Genomic DNA, 18,078 nt, shown 5'->3' with positions numbered 1-18,078 from the left:
CTGTAATGAGCTGTCCGACTGCTGCCATGGACGATGAACAGCCACTGTAGTGTGATCGCACCCTTTCATCTGCACCCTGTACCAAAAAGCAACTAAGACACATTGTAAGTGAAGCACGTGTCCTAAACGAAGCACAGACTCTCCAGAGGATCCAGCCCTGTGTTTGGCAGGACATTATAAAACAGACCAAAATAAGTGCACAAAGGAGTTTATCAGGTTGATTGCAATTCAGACATTTTAATTGAGGTGGTGACATCTTACAGAGTAGAAATGGGCAAAATGCAGAGCAGGGAAAATGCAGCTATATGGTATTCTGTTGGCTTGACAAAAAAAGGCTCAATGTGATGCAGATGTATCTGCAATCTACATTCTGTGACCTTATTGGAACTATTGTCTCCAACAAATCAGAGGTAAACGGGTTACCAAACCAAATGAACACCGTAAAATCTGTATATTAGATAAGATTTTAATGAGGTGTCATTGTCCTTGTTAGGGTCCAAATGACTTGTTGATGGAACTATTTACACTTAAGGTGTCGCAGTGAAATACATTTGTCCACAAAACCAGCAGAGGATTTTCAAAGATATTCAAGACCGTGTGCAGAGGTGACCTCTATCCTCATCATCCTGGACATGTGACAACCGATTTGGGAGATTAGTAATGAGATCTGGTGAAATGTGTGCCATTTAGCATTTGCAACGTCCATCGTTTTATATGTCCAGGAGAGGAGGTTTAAGTTCTGGTGTGTAGGGCAAACGACATGGCACATTGAACACAAGCAGCAGTGACTTATAACCCTCCGCAACACTGAAGTTTGTTATCTGAAGAAAACTGAATGATGACACTGAGTGTTAATGTCAGGAATGAAAGCGGAAGGTACACTGAAGTTTTAATCTAATTTGGTCTGGGTAAGAGATGATCTTAGTGTTTCCTGTGTATCCCCCAAACCAAGAAAGCGGTCAAAATGATCATGTTCACTACAATCTGGTTTACAGAGGCAGTTAAATTTCACTCAAAGCAAATGAGTGCCCTAGCCCTGCTCTGGGAAACTGTAAAAATTCTCTCATAAGTAGCATTTTTCCCAAAGGAAATATAGCAAACACTGAAATCCCACTTGAGGATTTAATTAAAAAAAAATAATTAGCTACTGCCCTAGAAGGAATCACATGACAACCTCCAGCTCAGAAGAAAAGCTTAACCATTTGCAGGGTAGAAGGTAAAAAAATATTTGTTCCTTTCAAAAATGTCTGCTAGTGTGAAAAACAGGGGTCATCTTTATTTTTCATAATAAATATAGACTTTCTCACAGTTTAACAACTATATTGGACAATTATTGTACAAAAAAGGATCCAGGAAGGTAGTGATTGGCCACAACACCAGATAACAACACCTCAGAGAGGAAGAGAGAGTATAAGGGACTGATGGGATAGATTATTGAGATACTGACACCAACCTGAAGTTCAGGGACTCAGTAACAAACCTGTTCCTTGGATTTTCTTTTCTCATTCATTATAAAAGTTCAGCCTAAGTTAAGTAAATTCATGTATTCCTTAAACGCTAACAATGGTTGCCCTGCACTATACAGTTTTAAAAAAGGACAGTCACACAGGCATTGCAGAAAGTATTGTTGTTGGTACTCTACCACCCCCTGGTGTGAGCCAGAGGAATTGTTAGAAATAACTCATTGGGGGCATTCAAAGAAAATCCAGGGATTGCTGTGACTGAACCCAAAGCCACTGTAGAAAAAAGAAAAGTGAAGCATTGTTTATTAACACTACTCCAGAATGTTCCTGTTGTGAAGTGAGCCCATGTCCCACTTGTCTTTCCGTCATCCATTCCACATGCCTTCCTCTCACCCACTTTCGTTCTGAGCCAGCTCCAGGGCCTATTCAGGTACAGTATGTTCTCTCCTGGGTTTAGAGGTTTTTGTGCATATCAAAGAGTCTTAGAGGATCTGTTCAGTGCTTGAGGCAGAAATGTCAAGTAGTCTCCAGGCAGCATATGGGTTGAGCTCCTCCTGGTCACGACACAGAGCCCACACGTACATCATCCGGAGCACTTTATCCTGCAGGGAGAAAAACAGATAGGTTAAGAACACTTACGCTTAACTGCTGAATTCTTCTTAATCACTGTAAAGCAGGAAGGACATATACACACAAACTATATACACACACACACACCTTTGTGATTATGTTAGCCTGGTGTGAGCCATGTTAGGTTTTAGATATTGGTCTCTCTGAGAACACGTACAGACTACGAGCCAGTGAGAATAATTTCAACCGCTACCCAGAGTGGTCACACACATTATTTTTGAATTAGATGTGCCCAGTCAATACCCAAATGTCCCATTTGTCTCTAACACCAAGAAAGTTTGAAAGGGGAAAAAGATTTAAAAGTCTGTGACCAAATGAGGAGTAACTGTGAGAAGCTGGGTGTAGGAGACACTGTAGTCCATAAGGGCAGAGTCTGTCATTTGATGTCCAGACATTTGGATTCAGCTGATAAAACACAGAAGAACAGTACATCCACCATTAATCCTCAGTAGTCTTTTAATCTGAAGACTGGGCAAATGCCAACTGCACGCTTCTGAGTGGATACCAATTACAGGTGTCCCTGAGGAACCCTGAGTGGATAGCACGGCTGATTTACAACCAAAACAGCATTAGCCTGTGTCATGGGTGTAAATGAACAGAAGCAATGCCCAAATAGTAAAAAGTGGTCGGTGCCTCATTTATAAGGAAGTTTAGACACATTTGTGATTATGACAAAATGCTAGCTAAAGCTTTATTTCTATAACATTACACAGTTCAAATATCACATAATGTCCATTTGTTGTGATATAGAAGCACTTTACTTTTATCATATAGCAGATTCTAGCGAATCAAAGACCTTTTTCTTAGCATGTGTAACTTACAGGGTCTCCCTCCACCACCTCTCCTTTGGTGTTTTGGATCACCATGACCAACTGAGCCTGAAAGGTGATAATCAGCACTGGACCCTGGTCCATTATCTTCCCCATGGCCAACTGGAGAAGAGGATACATTGAAACAAAACATGATCTATTAGATAGCATTTAAGTATTAAAGATGTTTATCATAGCTCAAGAGATATTTAAAAATACATTAGTTATGGTTGATAGAGACAAAACTGCTGCAAGAACTTAAATACAGTCTGAGAATAGAACCAGCAAAACAAAACACAGAAAAATAAAAAATGAACAAACTGGTTACACTTGCTTGTGACTTTTCATGACGTTTGACAAAACTGACCTTTGCCTGACTTGATTATATAATTTACCATATCACCATATACACTCTTACCACAATCTTTTCAAATCTAAACAATAGTTGTGCATTAAAAAGGCTTCTAACAGTTTTGTTGATATTCTCTTATAACAGGTGCCATGTCAATAAAAGAAGAGATGAAAGTATCACAAGTCTATTAATGTGAGCGGGTAGGAAGGGGGGTGTGGGCAATCTGACAGGCGGTGTGACAAGGTTAAATAAATAAATAAAAAAATTAAAAAGCTGGTGCAATCCTGTAAAACTGACGCGGTTGTGCTTGTCTCACACACCTGCCTGCCCGCAGCCAGAGTTGAACTATCTTATGCATGATGTACAAAGTTGAAAAGAGACTGATCCTTATTATTTGTGAGTTTTGTGAATTAAAAGTCAGAATAAGATGTACCCACAATGACCTACGCCGTCCACAGTGGCAGCTGTGGCTCAGGGGATAGATGGAGCGGTTGTCCACTTATCAGAAGGTTGATGGTTCCATCCCACATCTGCATTTCGAAGTGTCCTTGGGCAAGATACTGAACCCCAAAAATTGTGCGAATGTATATGAATGAGTTCATTTCTGTTTCTGGCGGGCAGCTGGCAATTTAGTCTCTGCTTATCAGCATGTGAATGGGGTGAATCTGATGTAGTCACTTGTAAACTTACTAACTGAACTAATTTGAAAGTTTGTTACATTATTTAGTTATAGACTTACAATACAGTTGCATCGGCAGGGATACAGCAGTGCACATTAGCCGTTGCCATGGTTGCACCCAATTTTGGCCTGGTATTTACCGGCACAACTCTTGGCTGCCTGTCTGTTTACATGCGGAGCACAGTGAGACCCTGCGGATCCAAATGAGTGTGCAGGCAGAGCATCACCCCACATCTTAAAAGGCCTTTTCACTTATTTATGACAATGTATGTTAACTCAAGTGTATTGTAAACTTTATTTAGAATTAGATTTAGTAAAACCTTGGAGTTTCGTGAAGTACCAGCTGTCAAAGAGTGATAATTAATCTTGTTCAGTGGAGTGTAATATTTAGTAACTCACATCAATATTGTCAATGTCCAGGATCTTAGAGTGGAACTTCAGTCCCATGGCCTTGGCTTGCTGAATTGGGTGTGCCAGCTGGCTGTATGTCTACACGCCCAATATGGAGAAAAAAAAAGACAAGATAACATTGTGACCAAACATTTTCTGAAGAGCTTCGTAACCAAAGGAGATACATGCACCAATATGCTAACTACAGTCTTTCCATATCAATAACAAAAGAAACCCATGATATCTGCTGTGTGTGAGAAAGGTCGTACCGCTTCATAACACCAGTCCTTCAGTACATCCAGCTCCCCTCTGATCATTGCCTGCATGGGAACAGAGCAAACACCATTAGTAAATCAAACTTTGGTTGCCAGTTTCACAGTATATCAAGTTATGAAAATACTTATACTGTCCATTTGCTTATCTGAGGTATTGAATACTGCCCTATTAGTGTTATTTAAAAAAAAAAAAGTTTCATGTCTGTCAGGACATAATATTTTGTTGAAGTATAATAAAGTTTTTGTGTAATACCATTTACCGTGAAACTGATTTTCTAACACACTTTTAATACTGAGAACATTTCATACCACTGCAACCATAGACGAGACCTAATCACAGAGGTTTTTATTTATATATAATTAGTAGAAATTAGAATAGAACGTTGCATAAAAAATATCTTCAGAAACATCATTTGTCCTAACTTGATCTACAGTACATAAAACTCAAATGGATTAAAGGATTTAATAAAACAGACCAGCTGTATGTCTGTTGTCCAACATACCTCCAGTATATTGGGGATGATATCTTGTTCACACTGCTTGAGGAAAGAATCTTTGTCAAAGGATGGGTCCGCCTTCAAAATCTCTGTCAGTACTTCAGACATCTCTGTCTTCGAAAACAGCCCACCTAGATGCACATGAACACATAAGACAGGAAACACTTATAACAGATGAAGAAAAATGCACTGTAACAGCAGGATTGTGAGGGTTAAATTTAAGAATTAATTCTGCTACCAAAGAAAACCCAAGCATTGTAGTGACTGAACAAAGCCAGTGTAGCAAAGAGAAGCAAAGAGATAATGAACAGTAGAACAGACTGTTGGAAATGATTAGATCAGGGACATATTGTGGCTAAGTAGTTACATGTGACAAAAACAAAATGTTTGCTTGTTGTAATGTGTATTTTTCTGAGGTAAACATGCATGTCTTACTAAAGCTTCATAATACATAACATTTACTTTCGCTTACCAGTTCTGTCTTGACTAGATAAAATTGCTAAATACAGTCTGTTCTCATTTAGTAATGTAGTTATAATGAAAACTATATGCCTTTAGGAAAAGATTAAAAGAAAAGCACGACTGAGAAATACTGTACATATGATATGAATCTTTTCTGAATTTATACATACCTATAGATACCCGAAGTACACATAACCTTTGTATATTCTCTGTTATAGCTTGATTAGTACTCTCAGTATGATTAATTCAGACTACTGGCCAGAGGCCTCTCACCTATGATATCAGTCATCTTTTCAGTGACAGCACGAGATGCTCTAATGAGGGCGTTGTCACTCTCATCATACTTCATCTTCATCTCGAAGAACCCTGCGGTGAGCGTAAGAATGAGTTTTATGAGAGACAGTTTAAGTTGAAACCTGAAACTTCTATCACCTCCACACACGGGAAAAAAAAATAATTCTCTTGGATCAGCAAATCCTTTCAAATTTATAGTTTAAGTTAATATACAGAGATTAAACATAATTTCCTGTCAGAAATATGAAATCCCACAGGAAAACATACACTCGCCCCTCATCATTTCACACACTCACACACACACTCACACACACAATTCAGATATATTTAGCAGGATTTGGTGCAAAACATTCCCACTGGATACCTTCACCCCTGCAGCAAGCAATATCAAATGTACTGGAGTTCAAGATCCAGGGTAGTGTCTGAGTTTCATGCCCTTCTGAATCTGGCATCTAGCAACGGCAGTATTCTACTGAACTGAATAATCCTTTAAACTGAACATATACCATGTAATGCCACTCAACAGCCACAATGGAGAGCTGCAGGTTTTATACTGTGTAGGTCACTGTGTAGGCACATATTCTACACATATATCCACTGGAGATATTATTTTGCTGGCTGAAATCAGCCAAACATTTAATCTGCCATAGATTCAGCCTACTATAGAAGACTGATGTATTGGTTCACCGCCCAACCCCTAGTTTTTAGGATAGAGTAAAACTTACTGATGCTGCAACAATAGCTATGAAAATCTCCATACTTATGCCTACTACCTACTCGCAAATTTGTTGACCTCACCAATGTTGTTTCCCTAATGTTTAATGTATAATGTAGAGTGAATCAGCACAGTAATGTTCAGCACTATTCTATTAACTGGCTCTTTCAGTAATGTTTATTAATGGAGACCCAAAAGCTTGAAGGTTTGTAAAGTGTTCCAAGTCATCCAAGACAATTTTGCTACAGATTAATTTATCTCACCAGAGTTGTGAAAAGCCCCAATAGCAGCAGCACATACAGGACAGCCTGAATGACATGGGACTCCAAAAATGCAACTAGACCCACCATGTTGTTTAACTTTATGACTACTCAGCAGCAGTTAAATAGGTCATCCATTTATGACTCTTTTCCCACACAAAAATTACACACTTTTTTAAAGCCTCTGGTTTGACCTGGACTCCACATCACTTACATACAAAAGAAAATTGCTGGTACACTAATAACAAGCCATGGATGCAAAGACAGACAGAAAGATGTCAGTTAGTTCTTACTGTTGAAGACCACATTGTTGTCTTTGAAGTCCTTCCACTGCTGGTACCATTTTGAGTCTTTGTGGAGCACCACACCCATAGCTTCCCTGGATAATACACAGAGTAAAGCTTCAAACAGTTGGCAGAGGGAAACGAGGTGTCCCTGTTGACTTGCTGCACTCATGCTGACGGTCACATTTAATCATATTACCTGAAAGTAAAGCACTGCAGTATTTACAGCAAGAACAATTTACTAAAAGTAAAGGAAATGTTGGGAACACTACCACAGTTTGGCTCAGAGATTTTATTTCCTGTATTTTTAATAACAATAATTAGACTGGTTTACCCTGATACTGAGAGGCGTTCCCCTCTCAGTATCAGGGCAAACCAGAGGGCACTCACGTACTCGTTAGCTTCGAAGACCTTGCTGTCATCCCCTGGACCCTTGGAGGAAAACTCACTCCTCTTCCTGAGTCTGGCAGGAGGCCGATAAGGGCCAGTGTGACCCAGGTCACCAATCTCTTTCTTCACACTCTCCATACCCTGAAAACAGATGAGGAGGTAGCAGACAAGAAAACAACAAATGAGTTCCAGTATTCCCGTTTATAATTTTCATGACTCTTTTTTTTTATTAAATTTCTAAATGTACATTACTATTTCCATACCACTATCTTTAACCTTGAGCAGTTTCTAGTTTCTAGATTTGTAGTAACAATCACATCTCAGTCCTGCCTTACTAAAAACAGCTGAAGCTTATGTTTATGTGTATGTATCTGTTCTTTATTTAAAATAAACAAAAACCAATGAATGCACTTTAACTTTTGGTTTAAAAAAAAAGGAAACATATCTGCACCATACAACTCCATACCTGTGATATTGCTCTGAATGCACCAGTCTTCCCCAACTTTTCTCCACCCTTAGAGACAGACTCTGCTGACGTCTTAGCAGTCTTGGCTGCTTCCTCCATTCCCTCCTTGATTTTCTTCCCAAATTCTGTACGACTCACCTCCTCTAGCCCCTGTCCACACACATAGACACACACAACTTGTAAGGGTGGATGGATCAACTGGAACAACATATCTATCATATGACAATCAAGAGAAAGGCTGCATCTGAGAGAGATACCTATAACATTTACCTCTTTAACTGACTCAGAGAGGTTTCCCAACGTCTTCTTGAGAACCTCAGAGGTCTTCACTGTTTCAGACTCTATAGTTTTCTGGGGAAGAAAAAACACTGGTAAAAATGCATTGGAACTTTTAGACTTAACACTTAGTTTTTTTCATATTAGCATGGATAGAAATTCTGTGTGTGGCCAAATACTAACATATTTCCTTCGGGCTTGTTTCAGTGCTTCCGACTCCTCAAGTTTTTTGGCCTCTTCTCTGAACTTCTTGATGTTTTCTTTCATTTCCTTGTTCTTGTTCAGCTCCTGCTTCAGGTTGTCCAGAAACTCCCCCAGGAAACCTTTTCTGCCACCGCCCCTCTCCCCTGACAAATACCGTACTTGCAGAAGGGGTGACTGAAGCACCTTGTTGGTATGAATAAAAAAACAACACGTACGATTAATTTACTCCAAGCGTGTCTGGAGCAGTTTGATTAAACACACATTATTCAAATCTGCAGGAAAGGTGTACCTCACTGCTCAGAACTTTAGTTAGGAAACAAGTATGAAAACTTTCAAAATCAACAGGAGTAAAACTTTATTTAGCACCTTGGTTAAACACAGATTACAAAGTGCTGTGCATAATATCAAGCATAAACAAAAAAAAACAAAAAGGTTCAGTGCAGTATAATACAACACTCCAGCAATAAATCCTTACATTGTGAGGGTTATAATGTTCTAAATCAGTGAGGGTAGACTCAATAACAGAAACACCATACAGTTCAACAACACCACAAAATACATCTTCCAATATTACCACACAGCTGAATAATTCCCTCACTAAAACTATTTCAAAGACTGGACATTATAACTTCATGGCTGCAAGATATATTGGAGGACTGTTGCATCAGACTGCATTAGTCTTAGCCAGATGTTCATATTAACTGGCAACTTAGTGTGTATTCATTTTGCTAGGTTACAACAATACTATCCAAGTACATAAAGCAACTATAGGTCTGTATTTATGATTTGTATAAATAAAAATGCAGTGAGGTTTCTTGGGGTTGAGAGCATAATCCAACATAACAGGGAAACCTATGCACAGAGGAAACCAGATAGTGACACGTAGTCTGCAAAATACAGCTTCAGAATATCCAGAAAGAGGCAATGGCAGTAACACAGCGTAATTCAGCTGTTCGTACCTGTGAAGAGCATGTGAGGAGCCCATGTATCCTGTAAATGTTGGGTCTGTTGTGAAGTAGCAGGGAAGAGGTTGGAAATGCCACAAAGCCTCTTTTTACACATATCTGAAGAGAAGACAGACATACAAAATCAAGCTCAAACTAGAGACGCTGGAGATCAACGCTTCACAGTTGGACGTGATAAATCATTAACACGAAACCTATATTTAGGTACAACACCCCGCGTAAAATTATGACAATGACATGCCAGTAAAAGAAAGTAATGAGTTTATAATCGATAGGCAGACACATGCATATTGAAAAGCTTGAACATGCAGCTACACACCAATGTTTACATTTTATTTAAAGAAAGACTTGTCCCGAGCTTCGGAGTTCAAACACCGGCTGGACAACTTAATGTTCAAAGAGCTAACTTACCTAGCTAACGCTACATTAGCAGCTTCCTCAGAATAAGACTCTTGACACTCACGATCCGCGGTGAACTGGCAGTTCAAAAATACCCTTTAAATTTCTCCCCTTATTTCCTGGTGTTTAAATGCTCATATTCAACACAAAAGTCTCAACCACTCACCTGGTAACACTGACACAAGGGGGTCGCCATCTTGAATGTAAAGCTCATGACCTTCTTCCGGTTGTGACTTTCCGTATCCAAGTAGGAGGGTCCAATTGTCTCAGAGCTCGTGCGACACCTCCAAAGACTACCCCCCCCCCCCCTTGTTAAAACTGGCATTTAACTACATGCACCGTTACCCAGCATCAATAACAGTAAAACGTTCATTAAATACTTTCATTATGCAAACTAACCTAACCAGTCACAAGAAAGCTTCAAGTTAATAAGGACTGGTCACCAATGATGGGTAATACAATCACACAAACAATTCAAAAAGGATTTCAAATATTGGGGTTTATTTATCAAAACACCTTATAGAACAAAGGCAATGACAGGTGAAGCACAACAGAAAAATTTAAAATTTGGTCTCTAAAAAAAAAAAAAAAAAAAAAAAAAGTAAAAATTTAAGCAAGAACTAAAACACTTTCACAAATTACTAACTAAAATAACATTTCACCATTACAAATACCCAAGAAACCAAGTGAATGAGTATAATATGACTATGCAGAAGGGCAATTCAGATCATACAGAGGGCCTGGACAGTGACTAAATTAAATGTCAGAGGTTACAGACAAATAACTTATGCATTCCTATCAATCCTAACGTCAATCTCTCGTCCATTCAGCCGATAGCCATTCATGGTCCGGCAGGCACGCTCTGCAGTTTCCGGGTTGTCGAAACGAACCACACCACAGCCCTTGGACTTGCCGTTCTCCATCTTTATATCAGCGTACTGGACCATGCCTGCAGAGGGATGACAGAGGGGAAAAGGGCCAATGTTAGAAGCCATCCTAATGTAAAATAGCAAGCTACTGTTGATTTTATATTTACAAACTGCGACTCTTACCACATGTATTGAAGGTATCCTTCAGCATCTTCCAGGTGAAGTCAAATGGCAGCTGAAAAGCAAAATCCATTCAAAATTCATTATCATATTTGAGACAATGATGATCAAATTAATTAACCCAAACTACTCTGTAGACAAAGACTTACATTTCTGACAAAGATCTGGCATCCCTTCCTCACGTTGCCTCCCCCAGTTCCAGGCCCTCCAGCTCCTCCAAAGGAGTTCCCACCAAATCCACGATCCAACTCAGCAGAACGATCAAACTGACCACCAACACCTCCAGTCCCCATCCGATCCATCCCAGAGCTCATGCGGTCGAGGCCACCGGTGGGGAAGCGGTCCAGCCCTCCAGCGGAGCCTATGCGGTCGAAGCTGCTGGCCATTCTGTCAAGCCCAGTGTTGCCCATGCGATCCATTCCCATTGGGGAGCCAAAATCCATGCCGGAACCCACGCGATCCAAACCAGACGGGCCTAAACGGTCAAACCCAGCTGGGCCGAGGCGGTCCATGCTGGAGCTCATACGGTCCAAGCCAGGTCCAAGCCTGTCCATACTGGGCCCCAGCCGGTCCATCCCCGAGCCCATCCGGTCAAACCCAGAACCCAGCCTGTCCAGGTCAGACACACGGTCCATCCTGTCCATGCCCATCCGGTCCATCCCTCCCATGCGGTCCATGCCGGTTCCCAGGCGGTCCATTCCAGAGTTCATGCGGTCCATACCCAGGGAGTTACCTATAAAGTAAGAGAGCAAACAAGACAAAAAGTTAAATCGATTGCCTAAACTGAAGTGAGCATTAAATCTGATGACTATCAGATGGTTTTCAAACAACATCCTGAGAATACTAACCCATTCCTCTTTCAAAGGAGTCTCCAAAATTATTGCGAGACATGCCCATTTCATTTCGCCCAAACTCCCTGTCAAAAGCGCCACCAATCCCACGGTCCATGTCTGACAATGCAAGAGATGAAACCATTAGAAACTTTAGTAAGTTTCACGCTTACTTTACACAGTGCTTATGAAGCCTCAAAACATATTACCATTCATTCTGCCCATCCCTGACGAACCAAAACGATCCATGTTGTTCATTCCTCCAAAATTGTCCATTCCTAGAATAGAGAAGTATTAATACCAAAGGGCACAAAAAACCCACACAGATGGACATGCTGGCTATAGAAATCTGATGCCTTTATGATACATAACACTGGGAGCTTGATATAATTTGCTGTGCTCAAGCCGTTAAGCCATTTGGGAGCTAAAATCATCCTGCCAGTGTTTCCCCATAACATGTCAGGGATTTGAAATGGGATTATACTGTTTAAAAGTTTTGAATGTGGTAAGAGGAAATATTCAGTTTGCTTTAAACGTAAATTCATCATTAGAGGTGAATACAGTTAAGGAACCCAGCCACTGTAGAATCTTCAGTACATACCTCCTCCTCCTCCTCCTCCTCCTCCCATACGACCTCCCATGTTGCCAAAGCCACCCATCCCATCCATTCCTACAAGTAAGAAATGATAAGCTACTGATTCCACTGGTATCTTTTATTTACTTTTTTTTTATTAAAACCGTGACATTACTTACCTCCACCATGGCCCATGTTGCCCATTCCTCCACCACCACCTCCTCTGTTGAGTTGGGCAGCATCGATGGGCTGGCCACCAGGTCCCAGGCCTAAACCAATTCCACTCAGACCACCTGCTCAGAGAAAATGGGTACAGGATTAAAACACTGTCTACAGAAATATTGACTAGAAACATATCTGTAGACAAAGCACTCAAACCATGGAGACCTCTGAAATGGTTGTTCAATACTTAAGTGTTCAGGATGTCACAGAGGCCCCAGTGGCTCCTAACAGACCACCCAGTGTATGTCACATTTGGCAATATTTAAGTGGCTAGCCGTGTCACTGTTATGGGTGATTTTACTCTTCATCCAAAAGAACAAAAACACACAAAAACAAATTCCAGTTCTGCAACAAATTTAAGTAAATTTAACTGGAAAGGATATTCTAACAATCCACAGTGGCCAGTGTCATCTGGTCCTCCAGCAGTGTAGGTGACTAAATACACAGGAGTCACTGAAAGTATCTATATACATTAGCAGAACATTTGTGTTTTGTTTAAGTGTATACTTACGGGGAAGAGCAGCAGCTCTATCAGGTGGTCCAAAATCTTTGGGCAGGGATTTCTCATCCTTAACAAAAGCAAAAAACAAGTTCATTCAGACCACATACCATGTGAACCAACTTACAGTGAAGTTTAGGCAACATACCAGTTTGACGTGCATGACTCTGTTGAACAGCAGCTGCCCATTGAACATAGCTGTAAAATCATTAAGGAAAGCGTACCAGACATTTTGAAACAGTGTGATTCTACTGAATTAACATTCGATGCATACGCTTAAATTAGGTATTCCAACATTTTCCAAAGGATACAGACAGCTTGGACAGCTTCAAGGGGCATATCAAATGTTACTGTGCCCATGCCTCTGCTTTTCCCATCCTTGTCCTCTAGAATGTCGGCCCTCACCACCATGCCCGCCATGCCGAATACCTCTTTCAGCTTCTTCCAGCCCACTTTGTAATCAAGCTGTAGGAACAAGGAGCAAATTGAGAAATGGTCAGTTGTTTATCCACAAGCAAGACTACAAAGACAAGTCAGACTAAGAGGTTTCTCACCATGTATGATACAAACAATATTGTTTAATTAAACTGACAGTTCTTTTTTTTTTTTCCCAAACCAGAGACAATTTCTCAAATGTATTTGCTGCTTCTCTTTTTTCATATTTCTTAATTCCATAGATTTGGGGATTTTTGGATGATAAAAAAAAAAACAGTGGGACGTCTCACATTAGCCACAAAGACAGTGCTGCCAATCCTGCCAGCCTGCAGACCATGGATGATCTCATTGGGGATGTTGGGGTTGTTCATCAGGCTAGGAGGAATGTTGACCATGGGCCCAGTAGGTCCTGGGCCCATTCGATCCATGTTCATGCGATCCATTCCACCCATTCCTCCCATTCCACCATGGCCTCCTGGAGGCCCTCCAACTGGAGCCTTGTTGATTTCTCTCTGAGCAATCACACCATCGGGGTCCTAACAAAAAGCATGAAAATATGACTCAGGAAAAACCCACCCCTGATATTTTGGTCTCTTTGCTGCCTTTTGTTATTCTGGTCATTCTTGCTGTAGCCTACCTCTTTCACTTTTAGGGGTCGTCCATTGAGGTTATGCTTGTTGACCTTCTCCACTGCTTTCTTCATTAGTTCCTCAGTCCTAAACTCAACAACACTGACAGAAATATAGACCGTACATCCTGTGAGTGTAAGCAACAAAACAGGATTTCCACATTTGGTCAATCTGAGAAGCAGTGACACAAACAATTTGAAACGATAAAAAAAGACAGACTTACGCACAACCCTTTGTTGATTGAAGACAGAACAGGCCACACCAAGAAGAGTAAACAATAATTTAAATTAGGAAAAGCAATGGTTATCACACATTTTGACACAATTAAGCAGAAAATTGAACATTTCATGCACAATAAAAAAGTTCACATAAGCATACAGCCCTGGCCACAACTCTGTGCTTCCAAATACAATGTTAACATCTGTTTTTTTAACGAGTCACTAACACAATGCAGTCAAGTCTGGTGAATTATTAAGAGATTATTCCAACATCCCAAGGGCAGAAAATCCACAGGTGAGATAGGATTCCCCACTACTAAGACATTGGAGGGAACTTTTCCAGTAAAGCAGTTCTACGGAATGAGTTCTATTTAACAAACCATCTAACATCCTTGTAACAACCTCTTGCAGACTAGACCCCTTTAGTTCATGAGGAGCAAATCCAGCAACCAAAGGGACATTTTCGGCTACTGCAACCCCACAGGATTGGCTACAAAGAAAGCTGAAGTCCTGTTATAAGAACATCAACCCTCAGGATGACCTCAAGTCAGTGCCACAGACGACACCAAATAAAACATGCCTCCAGCATGTCACCATCTCACACACACTCCACCAGGTTTCTGAATCTGAACAATTCCCAACAGAGAAAATAAAGAAACCAAAGCAGACAAACACAGGTTTGTCTAGGATTATTCATGTTTTATTTGTATGTATTTGCACTTACCCTCGATTTGCCTTCTGCGTCCATTAAGTGTTCCACGTACGTTACCTCACCCACTACAAATCAGATTCCAGAGACGACACACACCAAGGGGAGAGAAGCCGAGAGAACAATGGGGGTTTAGAGGAGAAACACAAGTAGGGCGGCCGGTGACAGTGAGCTCAGACTGCCAGTCCTGAGCCTTCCCCCAGCACCTCAGCAGCAGCACAATATGGTACAGGTCTACAAAAAGCAAGCTTGGGTCTTTAAAAAAAAAAAAAATAGACTTCTTAGCCTGTCCTTGTTGGAATTCTCCCGAAGCACCAAAAGCAATAGACTGAGGACAACAACTGTTGAAATGGCCATCAGCCTTCCTATTTGGATATAATGCAGTGACCACCACCTTCTTCCTGAGGATAATTGACCAAATAATTTCAAGTAGGCAATACCTGTTCGATGCCTCAGCCCATTTCATTGCAAACCTGTGCCTATTTTGTCAAAATGTCGCCATTTTAAAACCTCAGGCTAATGCATCAATACATTCGCCCATCAGCTGAGCCTAAGAAGGAACTTACAGCTAGAAAACTAACCATAATCTTAATGACGTCACACTCTTAAGGGAAAGAAACTTCTCTAACTGCAAACATTTGTCAAAGTGGACTTGTTCCTGAAATGCACAATATCATAATTTTGATTCAGCGTCGACCAGTCACGCCTTCGTTCCAGATCACGGGTCTGTACAACGAATCAGTGATCAAACCTCTAAAGACAAGGACAGAGCATAAGAAGTTGCTTCATTTTGTAGACCTGTACCCCAAAGACATCCCCAACGCATAGCTGTGTTTGGCACAACATGGAGATCTGCTGAGAAAACATTTGGCTTGTCAATGTCACACCTAAAAAAGAAAATGCAATTTAACTCCACAGTCAGTTGTCATAACACCAATACCAGGCACTCCTTCTGAAAAAGGATTTTACCCTTCTAAACACATGTTTTAACTTCAAGTAAATGCCATTTTAATGCATTACTTATGATACATCGCTTTCCAATACCCCATAACTACACGTACTTTCTCATGAGTAACAGCACATGTAAATCCATATTGTACATTTCATAGAGAACTTTAGGATAATCCCTGCTGAAATTCAAAAGTTGCTGCATCACAAATGATATCGTTTGACATGTCTCCAGAAGTTTTATTTATAAAATTATAAGGCTCAGGCTTTACCGTTACATGTTGCAGTTTGTTCATTGTCTCTATGCAAAATCATTACAGCAATGTACTGTATATTTTTTCATGCATTTCTTGGGGAAAAGCATCTCATTATGCCACTCATGATCCCAAGCCATTTGGATTTTCACATTAGTGGACCAGCTTTACACATGTACAACCTCCACTTCACAAACCACAAAAGGTTTTAGTAATCTCAATTGAGATTAAATGTTCAGTCTAACGTCCAGGTTCACAGCACTTGTGCAAGTCTGTAGCAAATCCTTAGTTAACGGACAAATAAGAGGGACCTCGCCCAAAACCCTTGTTCCAAATAACTCCCACAAGATCTCAAGCAACATTGTACAACTAAGGTCCGTGCACAAATTCCCAAAAGCCCCTCAGAGCTGCAGTGGTCAAACAAAGTGACCTAGGATGCTGCATCATTTTGTCATGTCCAAAGCTGACGGAGTCAATCCCTTAAAACCTTACCTTTTTCTTTCATCAGGTCTTTCAGGGCTTGCCATTTCACATCATATGGGATGTTGCTGACAAAAACCCTGTATCTCTTGTTCGCATTTCCATAGGGTTCGTAGCGCCCGCCTCCACCTCTCTTCTGGGGCCTCTCCTTCCTGCTGGAATTGGGTTCATGCTTGACTTTTCCATTCACTTCTCTGTGAAGAATTAAGTTAATACAGTGAGTAAAAAAAACCCCACACCATTTACACAAGCACACAGCTTTTACAGATGACTGCAGAAATATATAGAATTACACATAAGAGCTAAGTGTATAATTACTTAACACATTTTCTAGTAATACTATAACCTACTAAACAAACAAAAAAAAAACACAGGCCACAACATTTTGACTATACTTGTGGCCATTGCTCCTTTAGTAGGGCCTAAATGAGGCTAACGTTACTGCCGGAACTAAATCCATTAGCGGGACAAAAAGGACTAGGCTTCTCAGTGATTAAAAATACAGTTAGTCATATTGTAAAACAGGTACAAATTTAGAGAGTTACGATAGTTTAAACTGTAATTATAGTCTGCAATGGTTTGCCATCAAGACGATTATCGTTACGCTGAAGCCGCATGGTAACGTTAAGATTGCTCTCAAAATGGGCTTGTATTAAAATTACATTGAATGTACGTCACATCATTTTAATTATTATATCTAAAATCAAATTGCAAACGAATAGAAAATGAAAATCACTAACTTTTTAAGAAGTAACGTTAGCTGTGTGAAGCTACTATCTATTACGTAAACTGGATGGGTTCTCCCTTACATAGACGGGTCCCAAACACACGACACCTAACAATAAAAAAACGCATATAAACATGAAACTTCACCACATGTTGAGCGTTAAAATATGTAATTAACTCATGATATAACTACGGGAACCTTTTTTCGTTAAAAATGGACTACGCACAACATTCGCGTGGATTAGAATAGTTTCGGCTAACTAGCTAGCTAGAAAGCGCCAACAAAGAAACCCTGATGAATGGACTTACCCCTGCTGCTGCGGCTGCGGCGGCTGCGGCGGCTGTTGCTGGCCTACAGCCTCGGTAGTATTTTCGGCCTGCTCGTTGGACATCTTGCGTAGTTTAGTGTCTTGCTAAATTAAACGGTGTTATCGCAAACTATCTTTGTTGATATTAACGACTCAAGCGCCTTTAAAAGTGATCTTAATGGAACATAAGAGTTAGCTTGATGACTACGCCAAACAAGTCTCCGACACCAGCTACAGAAGATGGCGACGGGCGCAGTCTGAGCTAGGACGCAAGGAATGCTGGGAATTTTAAAACCAAGTCTACATCCGGTGTTTACTTTCAAAAGTAAAGGCACATATGGGATTTTCAGAATAACATTGCCAGGTCCATAGGGGTTGTGGCGAGTT

The 18,078-nt window shown here is 40.5% G+C and overlaps 2 protein-coding genes across 7 annotated transcripts; both read right to left on the bottom strand.

Moving 5' to 3' along the window:
• Positions 1 to 217: 217 nt before the first annotated feature.
• On the bottom strand, positions 218 to 10,096 carry timm44 (translocase of inner mitochondrial membrane 44 homolog (yeast)). 3 transcript variants are annotated; one of them, XM_038715853.1, is made up of 14 exons: positions 9,977 to 10,096; positions 9,406 to 9,510; positions 8,426 to 8,629; positions 8,237 to 8,317; positions 7,967 to 8,116; positions 7,505 to 7,641; positions 7,120 to 7,205; positions 5,831 to 5,923; positions 5,102 to 5,226; positions 4,593 to 4,643; positions 4,333 to 4,422; positions 2,915 to 3,025; positions 2,405 to 2,498; positions 1,965 to 2,065 (listed from the first exon to the last, which is right to left on the bottom strand). In XM_038715853.1, exons 1-14 carry the CDS (start codon positions 10,022 to 10,024, stop codon positions 2,061 to 2,063), a joined length of 1,380 nt encoding a protein of 459 aa, XP_038571781.1. In that variant the 5' UTR covers positions 10,025 to 10,096; the 3' UTR covers positions 1,965 to 2,060. The 3 variants fall into 3 exon arrangements, with proteins under 3 accessions (XP_038571779.1, XP_038571782.1, XP_038571781.1); XM_038715851.1 differs by lacking the exon at positions 2,405 to 2,498 and having other exon boundaries at positions 218 to 2,065; XM_038715854.1 differs by lacking the exons at positions 2,405 to 2,498; positions 9,977 to 10,096 and adding an exon at positions 9,823 to 9,935 and having other exon boundaries at positions 218 to 2,065.
• Positions 10,097 to 10,289: 193 nt separating this feature from the next.
• hnrnpm (heterogeneous nuclear ribonucleoprotein M) lies at positions 10,290 to 17,960 on the bottom strand. Of its 4 annotated transcripts, none has more exons than XM_038715847.1 (16): positions 17,693 to 17,960; positions 16,670 to 16,851; positions 14,991 to 15,043; positions 14,272 to 14,279; positions 14,057 to 14,150; positions 13,710 to 13,955; positions 13,296 to 13,449; positions 13,133 to 13,182; positions 12,997 to 13,054; positions 12,443 to 12,556; positions 12,291 to 12,359; positions 11,899 to 11,967; positions 11,708 to 11,809; positions 11,009 to 11,592; positions 10,863 to 10,914; positions 10,290 to 10,759 (listed from the first exon to the last, which is right to left on the bottom strand). In XM_038715847.1, the coding sequence occupies exons 1-16, from the start codon at positions 17,773 to 17,775 to the stop codon at positions 10,596 to 10,598; spliced, it is 2,082 nt and encodes a 693-aa protein (XP_038571775.1). In that variant the 5' UTR covers positions 17,776 to 17,960; the 3' UTR covers positions 10,290 to 10,595. The 4 variants fall into 4 exon arrangements, with proteins under 4 accessions (XP_038571775.1, XP_038571776.1, XP_038571777.1 ...); XM_038715848.1 differs by having other exon boundaries at positions 10,596 to 10,759; positions 12,294 to 12,359; XM_038715849.1 differs by lacking the exon at positions 12,291 to 12,359 and having other exon boundaries at positions 10,596 to 10,759.
• Positions 17,961 to 18,078: the final 118 nt, after the last annotated feature.

This window comes from Micropterus salmoides, unplaced genomic scaffold (genome assembly GCF_014851395.1).
Source record: "Micropterus salmoides isolate LMB-PRFRI ecotype aquatic unplaced genomic scaffold, ASM1485139v1 Ms_hic_scaffold_13, whole genome shotgun sequence".
NCBI lineage: Eukaryota > Metazoa > Chordata > Actinopteri > Centrarchiformes > Centrarchidae > Micropterus > Micropterus salmoides.
This window is presented reverse-complemented; position numbering and strand designations above follow the sequence as displayed.

Coding starts and splice junctions, on each gene's coding strand:
- timm44 (XM_038715851.1), bottom strand. CDS start 10,024: ATGAGCTTTACATTCAAGATGGCGACCCCCTTGTGTCAGTGTTACCAG. Junction 8,630..9,405: donor TCCTCACATGCTCTTCACAG/GTACGAACAGCT, acceptor CATACCAACAAG/GTGCTTCAGTCACCCCTTCT. Junction 7,642..7,966: donor CATTCAGAGCAATATCACAG/GTATGGAGTTGT, acceptor ATCTGTTTTCAG/GGTATGGAGAGTGTGAAGAA.
- hnrnpm (XM_038715847.1), bottom strand. CDS start 17,775: ATGTCCAACGAGCAGGCCGAAAATACTACCGAGGCTGTAGGCCAGCAA. Junction 16,852..17,692: donor CCGCAGCCGCAGCAGCAGGG/GTAAGTCCATTC, acceptor AATTCTTCACAG/AGAAGTGAATGGAAAAGTCA. Junction 10,760..10,862: donor GGATACCTTCAATACATGTG/GTAAGAGTCGCA, acceptor ATCCCTCTGCAG/GCATGGTCCAGTACGCTGAT.